The sequence below is a fragment of the Chaetodon auriga genome, chromosome 15 (assembly GCF_051107435.1).
Source record: "Chaetodon auriga isolate fChaAug3 chromosome 15, fChaAug3.hap1, whole genome shotgun sequence".
NCBI lineage: Eukaryota > Metazoa > Chordata > Actinopteri > Chaetodontiformes > Chaetodontidae > Chaetodon > Chaetodon auriga.
The window spans coordinates 8,479,770-8,496,610 of record NC_135088.1 but is presented as its reverse complement, the minus strand read 5'-3'; the positions used below and the strand labels follow the sequence as shown (position 1 = coordinate 8,496,610).

Here is a 16,841-nt window from a genome sequence, read left to right as displayed (position 1 = left end):
TTGGACTACACTTTATTTTAATTCGAAATGTTAACGATATTGTCAAAATAAACACCAGTGCAGCATAAAGCATACAGCCTGATTTTTTTTAAATGAAAAAAGTTAAAAGTAAAAAAATAAATAAATAAAAAGCCACCCTTTAAGACCCATGAATATGTAGAAAAATAGATAAATGGAACTAATGAAGCATTGATGATCAGTGAGTTACTCATAATATACAGTACATAGATGCAGCGAACCGTCGCTGCCAACAGGGGGCACTGGGGCGCATTAAGGTTGCCGGAAATACGTACTGGCCCGATACCAATGAAGAAGAAAAAGTAAACTGCAACATGGCGACTCCCATGCATAGAATAATAGCCAGGAGGCAAGCGTGAGTATAATGTAGATAAGTACATGAAAATGCATGTTTTTTATCGTTTTGTGAATATTGTGGTCTTTTAAACACAAATGGCGTTGAGTTCGTCGACCTTCATATCACATACAGGAGGAAAAGCACGGTCCCTTCAGCCCGCAGGGCTTAATGGGAGCACAAATGCGCCGCGGTCTTTCTCTTCAATACAGTATTATTATTTAACTGTTTGTTTGTTTTCCGTTCTCAGACATTGACTAAGTCTTTGAACGCGTGCCTGGTGTGTTTCTATACGCAAATAACCTGTGAAAATTCTGTTTATTTGAAATTATAGTGAAATAGTTAGCAAATAACAGTAACTAACTGTGTGTTTTTCCAGTCTAAGTTACACGTTGTCGACTGAAATATTTGTTTTATGGATGTGTCGCCTTAGGACTGAGTCATATGGAAGAAAAACATCTCCATAATCTTATTTTCATATCAGCACATAGCTTGCCATAATATCAGTTCAGGTATGATTAATCGCGTGTGTGATATTCTTAACGTCAACGATAATGTTGACCTGGTTCAGGGTCATTTTGGCGTTTTGTGTTTTTTAAAAAAATTATGACTCCCGTATAAAGCAATACAAAGTTCTTTAAGTATTTAAAGAGAGCTCTTCCACCATTAGGAAAGCATTAGGCTGTGGAGCTGGGACAACCTCTGATCGTGATCTCCACATTGCTGAAGAAGTAAACTGAGCCATGGCTTCATTTTCGTATTAAATGCGAAAGGCCCCTCAGGAATATCCTGCTAGTGGAAACTGATTTGTCAGACATTATATTTTTACAATACTACATTATTCATCTCTTTGTTTAGTGTCTTAGTCAGGGCTCATTGGCTCAAAATGATCAAAGTGGTAAAGCATTTATTTAACCACTCATAGACCCCTAGACAACAAAAAAAATCCAGGAAATCATTAGAACTGCACACACTTCAGGAAGTGTGACTATACAGACTGTATGTTTGAATTAAAATATTGTAAAGCATATTGATTAATAAAATTCAAACAGTTCTGTCATCTCCAAAGCTGCACTTCGCATAGAGATAGTTCTTGATAATCAGCTAACACTCAACTGACGACAAGTAAATGTACCTGCGATGATTTTTGTTTTGTCAGCTGTCATCGTTCAGCCTCGTTCAGATTTGTCTGTTTTTTCACACACAGGGAGGCAAACAAACAACATGTGCGCTGTCAGAAGTGTTTGGAGATGGGACACTGGACCTATGAATGCACTGGGAAGAGAAAATATGTGCACAGGCCGTCAAGAACAACTGAGATGAAGAAGAAACTCAAGGAGAATGAAAACAAACCCGATGGCATCACTGGGTAAGGTTTACCTTTGGTGACAGAGAAACACGTCTTTGCTGATTCTGTTTCATTCCTGTTTCATTCATGTATGTTTATGATGAGAACATACATTTACAGTTCTGTCAAGTCGGTCATAAGAGTGATTGTCAAAATGCTATTGTTTAATCTAGTGGGACTTAATGTCGCTGCTTACGGGTTATTCACTGCTCCAGACTGTTCTGTGTTACACGTTGAATTGCAGTAAGATACAAAATTTCATTTCAGCATTTTCCCAGAAAAATAACTTTGTAGGATCGCGTATTTCCAGCTTCAGAAGCATCAGACCTCTGCAAACATCAGTTATTTAGGTCATTTGTAGGCAAAATGACACACTATGAGGCCAAAAATCCACCCTAACATATGGGTATATGGATGAGGACTGGAGTTTACTTTTAGGATGTACAGATTTTGCAGAAAACAAAAACCCCACTTAGACAAGACTTAGACGTAGACAAGAACAACTTGTCTGCCGTTTGGCTCAATAATCATGGTGTCGCAAGTCAGAAACCTCTGAACAGGATGGAAGCTTGTGTTATCACCTTTAGGCCATACGATTACCTGCTCTGCGAAACAGTCTGGATGAGGTGGGCGTCCACACTGATGTGATTTTCATGGTTGTCTGAGTCAGTCAGGGAATTCAACTCATCAGAGGAACACAGAGGTTCTCAAACTAAACTGAGATGTCATGTTGCAAGACACTGTGTACCATGGAGCACTGGATAATTTAGTGTGTAGATTAAACAGAGATACTGTTGTACTCCGAAAACACACAGAGAGTAATGACGTTTATACTGTGATGCTGTCATTCTACAAAAACTGACCGGTTATTGCTTTTTGCCGCCATCTAGAGTACGTAATGATAAATACAGCATCCTGTATGAACAGCTGTTTGTCAGTATTTCGCTTTACCATCTGAAATTGATTTCATAATTACTGTCAGTGCTTGAGGTGGAATTAACAAGTGTTTAAAGCAGCAGTCTGCACGTCCAGCTGTCATGGAGAAAATGTGTTTTGGTCTGCTTTGATCAACAACACGTTTTCTCACTGGCTCAGCTTATTGTCAGATCATGACGGCTGTTGCTTTTTTTTCTCTTTACAGACCAGGAAGAGAAGGCTCCAGTGAGAAGAAAATTAAAAAGAAGTAAGTAAAGATGTTTATTAAACCATATATTGACAGTGTTTGGTGTTTTGGCTCCACACAGTGTTTTTTGATGACACACTTTAGGTACAATATACTTAAAAAGACTTCAGTAATGGACCATCGGTAATTTTCCGCTTTGGCCAACACTATACATTGACTCTGTAAGTAAGTAGAAGGGGTCATACACCATGTTATAACATTAAAAAACTGAACAGAGACAAGAAGGCTGTTACATTTCTTTTTTCATTCCCTAGTTCAGGTAGATAATTAAGGAATAATTGTGTAATGCCCTTCACATGTAGCAACTTAGCAATAGAAATTATCGAGGAAGCAACTAGATTGAATGTTTTAGTGCTGAATATGTTGTGCCTGGACATTTCAGTTTGTTTGGCTCTGTCACTCAAGGGGATGATCAGATCACATGTGAGTTGTTGGAGTCACATGAAAGCCGTGTGAGAGTCGTAGTCGTGTGATTTCAGTTTGACCCGGTGTGAAAATCTGCTTGGGGCAGGGTGTCAGGGTGTTTGTGGAGGGTAGCCGAACTCCTTTGCAGTATTTAGTGTCCCACACTTGATTCAAAACCTTGGTTATAGAAGAATAAACAGTGTTGAGAGAGGTGTAACTAACAGATCCCTCTAGTGACAGCTTTGAGCCACTACAGTTTGTGAACAACCGATAGACCAGCAGTAGTAAATGCTTTCATATGTCAAAAGATTCAAGTATTAAATCTTATTGCAACGCTAATGGAGTTCCTAAATTATACTTCATTTTTCTATAAGCTTTGTGTTTTGCTTTTCCAAGGTTAGACTCCCGTTGAGAATCACATCTAAATATTAAACATTGTGGCAGCAGGCCTTTTCACAGCAAACATTTTGACTTGTTATAGTGGGAAAAGCCCAGGTGCTGCAAATAACTATTAACAAGGTGCTCTGCTCCATTCAAGTGTCCCTGAAAGCCACCAGAGTGTTGCCTTGCAAGCATCTGCACGCTGTGTTTTTTAATTATTCCCCAGTGAATCACATTCGTCGAACTTTTTCCCAGCAGACATTGTTTGATTTGTCGTAGCAGGAAACTCAGAGGTGGAACTAATAACCTCAAAGATGGCTCACTTCCAGAAGTTGTTGCAGTGCTATGCAGCAATTAATAATCTTCATAATGTTATTATGTACGCCGGCTATGTTAGCCAAGTTGAAATGTCTGCTGTGACAAAAGGTCTGCTCAACTTCAGTTTCACTCCTCTACTCCTTCTGGAAACCACTTACTTGCATTACTATTATTAGAAATTCTGGTGTCGTGTCATGTGAAGTTACTTTATTTGTTTTGGAGTGGCAAATCAAAGGCTGGTGACTGTGGGGAAAACTAGAGGTGTGGCTTTCCCCTTCATATAAGACACTGATGAAGCCCTGATTCTAATCTGATTGCTTTACTCAACTGGTCTTTAAAATGTCCAGAAGGAAAAAAATAGTGCATGGATAGGTTATGTTCCCAGTTTGCCCCTATTTTCTCTGTTTAAGTCAAACAACCCAGCAGAAAGTTGGCATACTGGCGGTTGTAACATCATAGGCGTCGTGTCATTTCACTTTCAAAGCGGGTAAACAAAGCATGTCAGTGTCACTGAAGAGCAGTGAACCAGACCAAAAAAAAAAGCAGTTCAGAATCATCTTTTCTTCTCGTCTCCTCTGCTCAGTGACGGTACAGCATCCAGACTGTAACAGGTACAGCGTGAGAACTCAATAACAATACATGCTGCTTCCTGTGCTCGTGTTTTTCCTTTGCGCCCCGCCACTTGCTCTCAGGGCTAAAGACTCCAGCGACAGCAGCAGTGATTCAGACGGCTCCTCCAGTGACTCATCGTCAGACAGCAGCGACTCCTCCAGCTCCTCTTCAGATGACAGCGACAGCAGCAGTGACAGCGACGATGACAGCTCTTCCTCATCCTCCTCTTCCTCCTCCTCCTCGTCGTCCTCAGACAGCTCAGACTCAGGGAGCAGCAGCGATTCAGATCAGGGACCTCCAAGGAAGAAGAAAAAGAAGAAATGAATAAATATGTTGGAATAAGTGGGTTTTCGTGTTGTTTGTTTCTCTGAGTAATTTTAGCTGTTCAGTTTTTTGTTTTTTTTCTAATCCATCGTCGTGGGTTGGATAAGGCTGGATAGGACATCTTTAGGGGTGTAAATGTAACAGCTGCATACTGCTTATACATTAAGGAAATGGAGCTTAGAGAGAAGAGATGATTTTGGGATGTCCATTGTGTCATGTTCTGTTTTCAAAGCATATTTCCCGTGTTTCTTCTTTTAATGTGATATTTTCTCAAGTTTATAGGTCTGAATTTTAAATATATCATGAGCATATTCCTGCTCAATTTGTGATTTTGTACTAAAGTATATTTTTAGTCAAACTTATTCTGTACAGCTCACAACGTTAACAAAGCAACAATATCCAGTATGGGAAAGACATTGATGTGAGGCCTTTTGAAGGGTACCGAATTAAAAGTTCTGTTTCTGAAATTCTGAATTAGTTTGAAGTTAGGAGATGTTGTTGCTATGACATTGCAGTTGCTTATTTCATTGTAAAATAAAATTGGCTTGTTTTTAAGGCTCTTGCACCTTTTTGCTGTTGTAAAAAGTTTTTTATTTTGCTGAAGAGAAACATGTTAAAATGGCTTTAAATATATGAATTTGAGCATAGAATGGTAATGATTTGTTTGTCTGTTTGCTAATTTACATATAGGATATTTCCATTTAAGGTGTTTTATTGATATTTGCACTCACAAGTTTAACATGTTGACCCGTGGACTACCAGGCCCTTGATGATGACAGTGATGATGATGAATTTGGGTGTGGCAGACCACAAAACTGTCCATAATGCTGCAGCCCAGTCATCGGAATGTCACATGTCTGCAGCCCGAGTAACTTGCAGTGCATTAAGATTGATGCACCAGGAGCAGAAGTTGTAGAGATCTATGTTTTTGAATGTGCTTCATGAAACACTACCAATCTTTAAAGGGGATACTTTTGTGAAGATCTCAAAAGTGTGTTTAAACTTTCTAACCCATTGTGTGAAGTGGGCCTGAAATTGAGGAGCACTCACAAATCTTGTGTGTGAAGTCATACATATTAATGAGTTGTTACTTTTAAAGCACACAAAAGGTTTGAAGTTTGATGGCAGAAATTAAGCACCCCCAAAACCACCTAATTAGATGAGGAAAAAAAACATACGTTATAATGTTAATGAATTTCCAATAGATTTTTATCTATTTATTAGCCAAAACACGTGTGACAGAGAAAGTTATGAGTGAAGTATATTTAAAATTAGATATCAGTCAACAGCAGGGAACAATGAGACGCTCTCCGTGACATTCGTTCTGAACGTCAAGAACAACCTGTGCGTCACTGAAATGTTGCGTTCACATGTGGGAATTGCCAGCATCATTAATACATGTCGGTTACCGTGAAAGTGCCATGGATAGAAATAGCCCAGAAATTGTTCACTACATTTAACTCAACTTCCATATCAGGGATGGGTACACTGACAATGTGCCCACTGTCAAAATAACAATTTCTCTCAAGGTGTATGTATCACCTGAAAGCTACAGCCAGTGGTATTTTCAAATGGTCTATCGTTAATAGTGCTTCAAAAACCTTTTACTTCGCCTGTCACGGTTACAAAAAAATGAACTTCCCTTCATGTTTTTCTTGGCGAGATTGTGGGTTTGAAATATTTCCGACGGTATCTGAAGGCAGCACCGCTTGCTGCCATCCATGCATCCAGTCCTGTCTGTGGTACCTGCTGGCTACTTAACTTAGCTAGCAGCCTTACCTATCATCCACTTCTCTTCAGTAATAACAAAATGAACGACAGACAAAATGATTTTATTTTGTTTTCCGCTCGATGCGCAGTTGCGTTCTAAGGAAAAGATGGAGGCCGTCCAATTGATTTTAGTATTTTAGCTGTTAAGCGTTTTTCTGAGTCCATTTTGCGTATAACTGGAAGTGGAAAAGACAAAGAGAAAAGAGCTTTCCAATAGCTAGAATGGTTTGGGCCTAAAAAGAAGACAAGAGGTAAGGATGCTTAATATCACAAAATATGTTGTTTGATGATTAACTGTACTAAGTGGTTATCTGACATTTGGAGTGAACGTTAATTTAAATGAATGCAGAAAATTTCAATGGTTTCATAGCTAGCTAGCCGCTAGCATAGCCACTAAACGCTAGCAGGTTTTGCTAGCTAACGTTATGCTATAAAGCAAAGATGCAGGTAGTCCTGGAGGTAGCACATTAGCCTCTTGCTAGTGTCGCTACTTAAGAGTTCATATGACGGCAAACATAGATGGCTGAAATTATGATAAACGCTAAATTTTAGTCGTGCGGTGGCTTTCTGTTCTCGAAAAGTCAGACCAAACATCGCAGCGATAGCGATCATGTTTCTGCTCGAGTAATGTTGGCTAACAGGTCACGACGTATGATGTTTGTGTTTTCTCTCGTAAGTCATCGTTGACATAACTTACACGCCTAACTTCGCTAACTATTAGCAGTTTATGCAATCGACGAGGACACAATTGTGTGATAATCACGTTGAGTGCAAATGATAAACATAAGCTGCGCACAGTTTGTCATGCAAATAACTACCATCCAGTTCAGCGTCGTGAATTAAACTCTAGTTGAACTCTTAAAGCTTTACATGTCAAATACGAGAAACGTTTATTTTACTTGCTTGCAGCCTCTCGATCATAAACTGGTTTAACTAATCTTAGGCCCATAACAGTCGTCACTTTTCTCGCAGTGACTAGCAAAAACTTTTGGTTTGTTGTCCTGTACGTTAGCCCTCGAGCATCGTACCCTGCATAAATTTTATCAGATTAGCCTCCGTGCCTCTCCAAACTGTCTTCGCTCAAAATCCCGATGACTCCTAATTACCACTGCGCTAAAAGGCAACAGGATAGTCTATGTGTCTAGTTTTGGTCTAGCAAAAGAACAGCTGATGTGCTTTTCTAGGAAGCCATTTTACGTGCCATAGTTGGGGGAAGGGCCAGAAAAAGCATCATAAGTCCAGAGTAACTCTCAACAGTGAGGAAATCACCAATACTTGTGTACATCAAGCTGGGTACACTTGGCGAGGACGGAGCCATCAGCTCCTTCATCTTGGTGAACACATCATGGTGGGGGAGGCTTAAGGTCATGAACTCGTTTATGGCAGGTAGCTGTGAGCTGGAACAACATGTGTAGCCAAGTGATTGATGGAGAATGAGGTTGTTTGAGTTGAGGGTGCGGTTGTTTATGAAGTACTTTGTGTGTGGAAGTGTAGATCCATGTGGACACACAGGATCAGTGATGTTGCTTTATAATGTCTCTCCACTCTTTCAGACAGTGACACTTGCCACAGTACTTAACAGATTAAGGCAGTTGTTCCCAACCTTTTTTCCTTAATGGACCTCTTTTGTATAATGGAGTAAACTGACAAACCCAATTTGGATGACTTTGGAGCAGATTATTTCCTGTGAATGTTGCCGTAGTGGTGAGATATCCTGATCTTTATGTACATTTCTTTCTGTATCGTATATTTTTGTAACAATCATACAAACTTAATAGGCTCCTTTTTTGACATATTCAGTGTTTTCTTTTTCCTGATGCTTTGCCAATGTTCTATTAGATCTTTGGTTGTTTAATTGAACACATTTCTAATGAAGGATGGTGTTTGTTAAAAACACCAATGCCTCTGTGGTTCAGGTCTTCACCACCACCACCCACCCCCCCCCCCCACCACCACCACCACACACACACACACACACGCACACCATTCGAATCTACTCACATATACAGCAGCAAAATGAGCTGCTTAAAACATACTGCCTTTTCCGAGCTTGCATGAAGGCTGTGCCGCAAAATCAACATCATAATAACATTTAATAATATTTACCTTTTTAATATTGAATGATAAAATTAGTTTCATCTACAGCATGTTACTTTAAACTTTTACAGCAGTAACTCCTCATGTTGCTTTTTTTTTTTTTTCCCCTTAATGAACACGCTGAATGGCGAGATGAGGCGGACACACGTGACTGCAAGATGACTGGGTGCTGTAGTTGTACACAGACGTATGAGACATGGGTAAAACATTAGGTGTCTCCCAATGTCAGTATTGCGAAATTATGGGAATGTTAATAAAACAAGCTATTTTAAGCTAGTAGGGTAAACAACCCAATTGAAATACTGTCTTATTGTTCATAATAAAAGTCCATATTCAAGCTAATGCACTCCATGTAACCCTGGTCAGTGTGTTATGGCAAATAAATGTTTGTTCTGCGTTCTTGTGCTCCCTGTGACGCAGTTCGATGTGAAATCCTCTTCACTTCCTGTTTAGGTTTTACACTGTGGCTTGAGTGTAACTGTTTCCTCTGTAGCCAAGCAAAAGGGCACATGCACATGTACTGTTGAGATGTTATGGTCACTTGTTTTGTCCATTTCAGACAGAGGAATGGGTGCATGTTTTCTTTGGCTTTGACACATCTATTGTACATTGCGGTAGTAGTACAGTGTGGTTTTGCAGTCTGGATGTTTGGAAAATGAGCAATACCTAGTTTCAGGCTGTAATAGTGCCAGATTGTAGGGCTGCCCTCTCAAAACAGAGTCGTCCTTGGCTGAATAAAGCAAATGCTCGTCAGTAGTCGTTTATCCTGTCTTATCAGCTTTGTCTTCAGCTCCCCGCGATGGTTGAAATTTAGTAAGCGACGTAAAAAAGGAATCTTAGCAGTCATCTGTTTTGTTTATCGTACAGATTCTGCTGCATTTTAGCCGTTATTCTTAAAATCCTCCCCAAAGTGAGAGCTAATTGTGTCTTCAGCTAAGGCCTGTAAGTTTATAATCAAATCTCATTTCCTTTACAAGGAGAAGCTTGTCGAAAGTAAGTTGTTTGAAGGCTCTTCCAGAGTCAGCCAGTTTAATTAGCCCAAATCTAATCAGACATCGGCAGCTCTTTTTTCTCCCTCTCTCTCTCTCTCTCTTTCTCCCTCTGAACTGTTGCTCACACAGCAGAAAAATATGCTACTCACTGTGTCCTGACCTCATGCATCTGTTCTTCAGCTTTTGTTCCCTAGGATGTGAGTTAAGCTCTCATGTGGGCATATAGTCCGGTGGAGGTGAAGCTCATTAAGGTCATTTCATTCCACAGATCTGGCATACATCCGTGCCGTGAGATACTGCTCTGTAATATTGTTTTGGAAAGGATAACATCAAAGTTTATTGCAGCAGTAATGCTTATAATGAACAGCTCTGAAATTCATTGGCATAATATTTTTCAGAGCAGGGTAAGTGCTTTGCAGGCAATAACAAACGGATCAGTAACATAAACAGTGAAAATCCCAGATAGTGAGATGGATCTAGAAGAGTAAAGTGAGAAGTATAACAAGTAGTCATTTATGTAATACAGAGAAAGAGGCTAATATTGCTAACTTAAGCTTCTTATGCAGAGAACATGGGAATGTACAAGGTAAATTTTTCTCGAGCTGGTGTCTTCATTCACATTTGGCCATGTATCAAAGCTCTTGCTCTGGGGGTTGCGAAGGTTTATTTAGAGGTTCAGAGTAGAAAGCTATAGGTTAGCATGTTTCTATTTGTAGGCAGGCAGATGTTCTAGTGTCAAATTAAGCCCAGACAGCTCTCTGAGTGATACGATTGTGAACGATAAATGGAAAAGTGTTACGCAGGTCAGAAATTCCTAGGACTCCTCAATAGGGTTAGGTTAATGTTTAACCTTTCTTGTTGTCACATGTGATACGTAGCAAAGATTGCCTGTCGGTGCTGTATAGGTTGCATGATACCCTCTGTTTTAATTGTTTAGGTCATGTTTCCATTGGGTTATTGGAGTTTCCAGAGGGTAAAATTACCCTAAGGAACAGTTTGCTAATGCTTTGGGTGAGTAATAGACTATTAATGGAGGATTTCATGTAAGTAAGCATTAGTTCTTAAGGCTGAAAGAAGACCTGATATAAAAAAAAAAAAGTTTAGAATTGATCTGTATGACAAAGCCAAGATAAGCTTCACATGGAAAGTGTTTTTTTTGTGTTAGGCTTTGGGATGTAAGCAATTTCCTTATCAGCTACATTAGCAATATTCAGTATTAAAGCATATGAAATACATACATATGGAAGCTTAATTTAAGCAGTTGGTATGAGCCATTTTTCAGTGTAATCCAAGTTAATTAGACATCACTCACGCTCACAAATTAGCTGCTTCTGCTCCCACCACCACTGTTGTTATTAAACAAACCATTATTAAAAACGTGTACTGAATGTTTTTGACAGTTTTGTGGAATATGAGTGTTTCTGTTCTCATTAAGTAACCTCTGCCATGCTGAGTCAATCTGTTCTAAGTCTTTTGTTCCACTGCTTGTAAAACTTGTTTTACTCAGCAAGTCGGGATGATTTCACTGTTCTCTTTAAGGATTTTAACGGGACAATGGTCAACGTTATGTGTGTGCTGAACATGCTGGAACATGCTGAGTTGAAGCCCGAGTTGCATCATACACCACACAATGCTGAATCCATATTGACTCAAAGCCAAAGGGAGTGATTGGAAATTGTTAAAAATCTTGCCTTAGCTCACATCCAGGTGAAGAGGGTCTTGCCAAAACAAAACAAAAAAAATAAAATAAAGGCCTTTTCATAAACTTGGTGTGCACATCGCAGAGCTTGGATGTCAGAGGTTCTTTGGAAACGTTGCTGAGATAATTGAGGGTTGTGTGTCATGTTCCACTGACAATGAGGCAGTGTTTTATTTGTGTCAAAGCTGCAACTGAGACCATTTTCTCGCTAAGCTCATCTGACATTATCTTTCAACTCGAAATGCACGTGAACTTTCCAGGCACTCACGGTTTAGGTCCGTACGCTGTTTACCTCACCTCAGATGACTGAGCTGCCGTGAGGTGTGGAAAAAACATAAATTGAAATGTTGCTGACAGTTTGTCTTTTGTTCATTTAGTTTATGATCTTGGCAGGAATACGTCACTGTCATGGATGCGTGGAGTGCAGTTTTCAAAACACACATTTAGATCTGAACATCAGAGTTTTGCATTCATTGAGAACAGTGCCTCTCTCATCTCAGTGAGCAGGTTTGCTAGGTGTCAAATATTAAAAGTCTCCTAAATTCAAGTGTTGGTAATTATTAAATGCAAAACAGTCACAACTCTGGGCCCTGATTGGTAAACGCCAGCAGCTCCCTGTGACTCAGATAAAGCACGCCTGCTGAGTGGAGGCATTCCAGGCAGTGAGTCAGTTCAAATGCTTCAAACCTGCCTGAATGAAAGGATATAAGCAGTTGTTTAGAGAACATGCCAATCAAGATTTAGACTCTTGTTTTGATATGTTAATTGGAGCTAATCTGAAGCCACAGAGAAATATTGAGCGTTTTTTTTTTTTTTTTTGACTGAAGCAGGAACTAAAGAATTCCGAACACACAGTCTTAATCCTAACTTTGACTTTGTTCTAAGCATATTCAGCCAAATACTTTGACATCAAAGGCACACAGAAATTTAGGCTTTTCTATTACCCCTATTAATGTGTGGATGAGATGAGATAGAGGAAAATGTGCGCTTGCATAAGCTCTCGTGTACACTACCGTGTGTGTTTCCTGAGAAAAGTTTGACTTTGTAAGAGAGTTGATTGAAAGTCACTGCGTTTACCAAAGTCATTATTTTTGTCAGTTTCTCATACAGCCCTCGTCCTAGCAGCATGTGGCTGTGACGGCGCTCGTCACCCAAACAGCTGCTTATATGAGGCAGGTTTGCAGCATTTGAATGGACCCTCCCTCTGGAATGCCTGTTGTCAGCAGGTTTTCCTCAAAAGCTCAGAGGGAGGTGGGACTGACTACCCATCTGTACCCATTACTGAGTATTTGTTTGTTGTAAGCCACATTTGTGTGAAATGCAGGAAACCATTTATGACATTACAGGTTGGGGTTTTTTAAGCGAACATAATTCACTAAACACGATGCTGTGTTTATTTTCCAATGTTCACGTGAAAATCACTTGGTGTGATGGTGGAACCTTGGAAACAAGCAGAGATGTCTTGTGAAATATAATAATCTTGAATTTGGAAGAAGACTTTCATGATTCAAAGCAGGTCCAAGACAGACAGAAGTTATCTTAGGGAACTTTTCAGATATGGCAGGTTTAGACTGTACTCTTTGTAATATAGAAGAGTAAGATAGTGAGTGGAGACCCTGTCTACACCTTGGGTGATCACAGGTGGGCAGGTGTGAAAATGCTCTTCACTGATGTCCTCCGTGTTAGCCTACGTATGCATTGGCACATCACTGGTGTCATGTTAAAGTGCGAAACACCAAAAAGAAACCACAAAATAGGCAAAATGGATTCTACACACGAAACTCGCTCTCTGATTTCCATTTGCGCCACCAGTTAAAAGCAGTAAGGCATTTGGTCTTTGCACATGGAAATGATTTATGTCTGTTTTTATATAGAGCGGGTAGTGAGATCTGATCATAAGCGGTAACTCGAGCTGCGTGTGGAGACGCATCTGAATGCCAATTGTGAACGGACATACTTTGAGCTGTCCACTTGTGATCGGATCATCCAAGGCGAAAGTTAACGCCAGGTGTAAACACATGTTGCAATAGTTATTTTACACAAGTAGCAGAACGAAGCTTACAATGTGGGAAAAACAGAACGACAAGTTTAGGTAAAAAATAAAGAAATAAAACACAAACTTAATAGTATTTAGGAAATAGAGACTCATGCAATTTGTAAATGATATTTGGCTATAAATCTGAATTTTGGAACGAGCTGAAGGGTACACAGAGATCTGTGTACCAACTCTTTGACGGTTATCTAAGATACGTCAAGGAGCCAGACCCAAGTGTGCCTTAGAAGTGATCACATCTTAAACCCTAAACATGACAGGAAACCCGTAGAGATACCAGATGTGGAAGAGCATGATGACGCCAGTATCTGTACCAGATAAGAACGCTTGCGACATGAGATGATATCACGTTTGTCAGCCTGTGTCATCATCATATGTGGCTGATGAAAACGTCTCCGGTTTGCTACAGTCTGTCTGCGCTGTCTCTTTAACAGGCTGCACGGGTGCTTTGCCCTGTGCTCCGGGCATAGTGGGGGAGGGAGGGAGGTTGTTGACGGAAAGGTGGGCCCTGATTGGCTGAGCCTTACTGAGGGCAGTGACATCACACGGAGGAGAGGTCCTGTGGTGTAAAATAACATCTCCTTTTATGGGACGAGGTGGAGCGTTCCATTCTCGGAGAGAGGTGAGATTCTGTTCTTCTCTCGATGCTCCGTCAGTGCCGCTCTCCTCCTCGGAGATGTCGTACCCAACTGGCCTGTGAGGCTGTGTTTTAAATGACTGTGGCTGTATGGCTGTCGTAGACCAAGCTCAGTTATTTCTTTAGTGTTAATCCTGTGTTTTTAAACCATTTTCTAATGTTTTGTTTGACTTAAGAGTTTGAAAGTGGAATCAGCTGTGTGTTTCCCCTCTCTTTTCTCACTGTCTTTCTTCTTTGATGTAATAGTTCAAGGTGTAATTAGTTGTTTAGATGCAAAAATGTGTTGCAGTGTTTTGGCAGGCTTTACAAATGCCTCACCGTCACTTTGCTCTGTTATGTGGAGCACTGTGCTTGTGCAAGTACCTCCTTCAGATAATTCATAATTTACTGCAATTAAAAGATTCCTGTACTCCTTCCTGGGCAGTTTTTCCTCATAGCTGAAGATTAAAATTGTCCCAGGGCACATTTAAGGCAGGAGGACTGTCTGGCACTCGCATGAACAGTAGACAAATCTCTCTTTTATTCCATCTTTCCCTCTCACGCTCACTCTTAACATTTACAAACATCACACACTCACGCGTCATGCTTATCCACTGCCAGCTGCTTATCACCTCGCCTGTTCTCCACACATTCTTTAACCTCAAAACACCACAGACTCTCCCAGACTTCACTTAGCATGTGACCACCCCCGCTGCTTGCCAACGTGGTATCTCCCGAGAGCGAGCAGTCACCTCCCCTCCCTAAGTCAGATTTGTCTCCACTCCAAGGAAATACACTGTACCTTCGAGTCGAGTAAAGAAACTGTAGTTACACTCTTCCAGCTGGACGCCCACAGATAGATCCAGAGAAAAAAAAGGCCAGGTTGTCTTCTCTGAGAGAGGTTGGAGTAGAAATTTAGGCTGACAAGTCATGACGAGAACACTTCTGAATCCCTGGGAGATCCTCTGAACCCTCCTCCTTCCAATGTTTCAGTGGTTGGGGCCATGGCCTCTCAGTCAGGGTAAGAAATGTTCAGCGAGTTGGCTGCTTTACTTGTTTCTCTCGGTGTCTGGGACGAATAAGACACTTAACCTCGTTTTTAACTATGTCGTGTAAGCCACACTAGAGTGTTTTTGGATGGCCTTACATAATGGCTGTGTGACAGAATCCCAGTCCTGTATTCATGGTTATTCATGGTGCTCAGATGACCATCAGTTCTTCCCTTTTTTTTTTTTTTTTTTTTTTTGGATTGTGATTGTGATTGTGGTTGTGATTGTATTGAAGACGTGACCTGGCTGTTATGTTGTGAATTACAAAGAGACAGATGAGCTGATTAATTTGGGTACAGAGTTAACTGTCTGTTCAGTTCTGCAGACTTTGACCTTTTCAGTCTGGCACACTGTTGAATGATTACAATAAACATAGCCGGCCATTACACTTTGATGATAATACTGCCCATTTTAAACTCATTGTTGCGTTAGAAGTGATTTCCTTTGGCTTGCTTTTCCTTCTTTTGAAAATATCTAAATCGCCTGTCTTTCTTTGTTGGTCCATTAGCTCCATAGGGTTTGGGCCCTGGGTGCAGACTCCAACAAGAAAATTCAAACCAAGGCTGATTTGTAATCTGTGCGTCTGACGTGTGCTCTTCAACTTCAAGTAAATTCTCCAGAATAGAAATTAAAGGGAAACTTTGGTGACTAATGGGGACAACAGTTGCTGAAATTGGTTCAGTATTGAACAAGAGCGCTGCAGCTGGCGGTCATGAAATAGGCTGCAGGTCTGCTCACACACCTGCGTGAATAAATCAACAGTGGCCGATTGCTGGGCTGATGGCGGCCGGTTGAACTCCTTGTTAAACAGTAAGATCCTTTTTGTTTAACCGGAAACACCCGCTTTATCTGCAGATTGTTGCAATACGCACTTCATTCAAACTCTCCACAACCCTCTCAGTTAGTCTTTCGACTGTTTCAACAATCAGCAGCTCTTATTTGATTGAAATAAACCTTTAATTCATCAAGTTAAATTGAAATATATTCTGGCTCTACACAGTGTTTCCCACCCAATGCTTGATCTCATTGTTCTCTCACAGAAACTTGGAGATAATAGGGTCCAGGTTGAATACCAAAGTTTCCCTTTAAGGTTCCTTGAATTAGTCTGATATTAGGATATAGCACTAGTGCATGGCTTTCCAGAAGCCACAAGTTATTGAGTCACGTCTTATTTGTACAGCCCACCATCTTTGGTACTGCCTTCAAAGAGAAGTACAGTATGCTCAATTGGGGCCCCCTTAACTGGGAAGGGACATCCCCCAATACTTAGCTAAGAAACATTGATACTCAACTTGAAAGTAAGTTGGAGATGCTGTGTGGTGTGAAGCATTAGCTGATTCTGGAGCAGTATGACTGCAACTTGGGGGACATCCCTTCCACCAGGATGTAGTAGTTGTTGATGTTTCTCCATTGCATAATATTATTTTGTTGCAGCGATAACTATTTGTCTGATCTGTTTTGTGATGCTGAAGCCACACTTGTACAAAGTAGCTTCCGTCTCCCGTGATGTAAACAGTACACACATGTGTGTTGACAAGTGGAAAGCCAGCGATGTAGACAGACGAGATGGAAACGTGCATCCTGATGAATTCTTGATTCTTATGCAAAGTTTACCCTACTTCTCATTATTCAGAAAAGTTGC

The 16,841-nt window shown here is 40.5% G+C and overlaps 2 protein-coding genes across 4 annotated transcripts in view; both read left to right on the top strand.

The window, feature by feature from the left end:
- The first annotated feature begins 287 nt into the window (after nucleotides 1-287).
- On the top strand, nucleotides 288-5,488 carry zcchc10 (zinc finger, CCHC domain containing 10). Its single transcript, XM_076750688.1, has 4 exons — nucleotides 288-373; nucleotides 1,560-1,721; nucleotides 2,842-2,883; nucleotides 4,680-5,488. The coding sequence occupies exons 1-4, from the start codon at nucleotides 333-335 to the stop codon at nucleotides 4,921-4,923; spliced, it is 489 nt and encodes a 162-aa protein (XP_076606803.1). The 5' UTR covers nucleotides 288-332; the 3' UTR covers nucleotides 4,924-5,488.
- A 1,190-nt stretch (nucleotides 5,489-6,678) lies between these two features.
- Nucleotides 6,679-16,841, top strand: part of aff4 (AF4/FMR2 family, member 4) — a 32,089-nt gene continuing 21,926 nt past the window's right edge. The window contains exon 1 of one of the 3 annotated variants that reach the window (XM_076750276.1): nucleotides 6,679-6,944. Coding sequence is in view for 1 of the 3 variants with exons in the window: in XM_076750275.1 (XP_076606390.1) it covers nucleotides 15,155-15,171 (17 nt within the window). In the remaining 2 variants the exon portion in view is untranslated. Of the gene's footprint in view, nucleotides 6,945-15,026; nucleotides 15,172-16,841 lie in introns of those variants that run through there. The other 2 variants (XM_076750277.1, XM_076750275.1) reach the window with 2 other exon arrangements.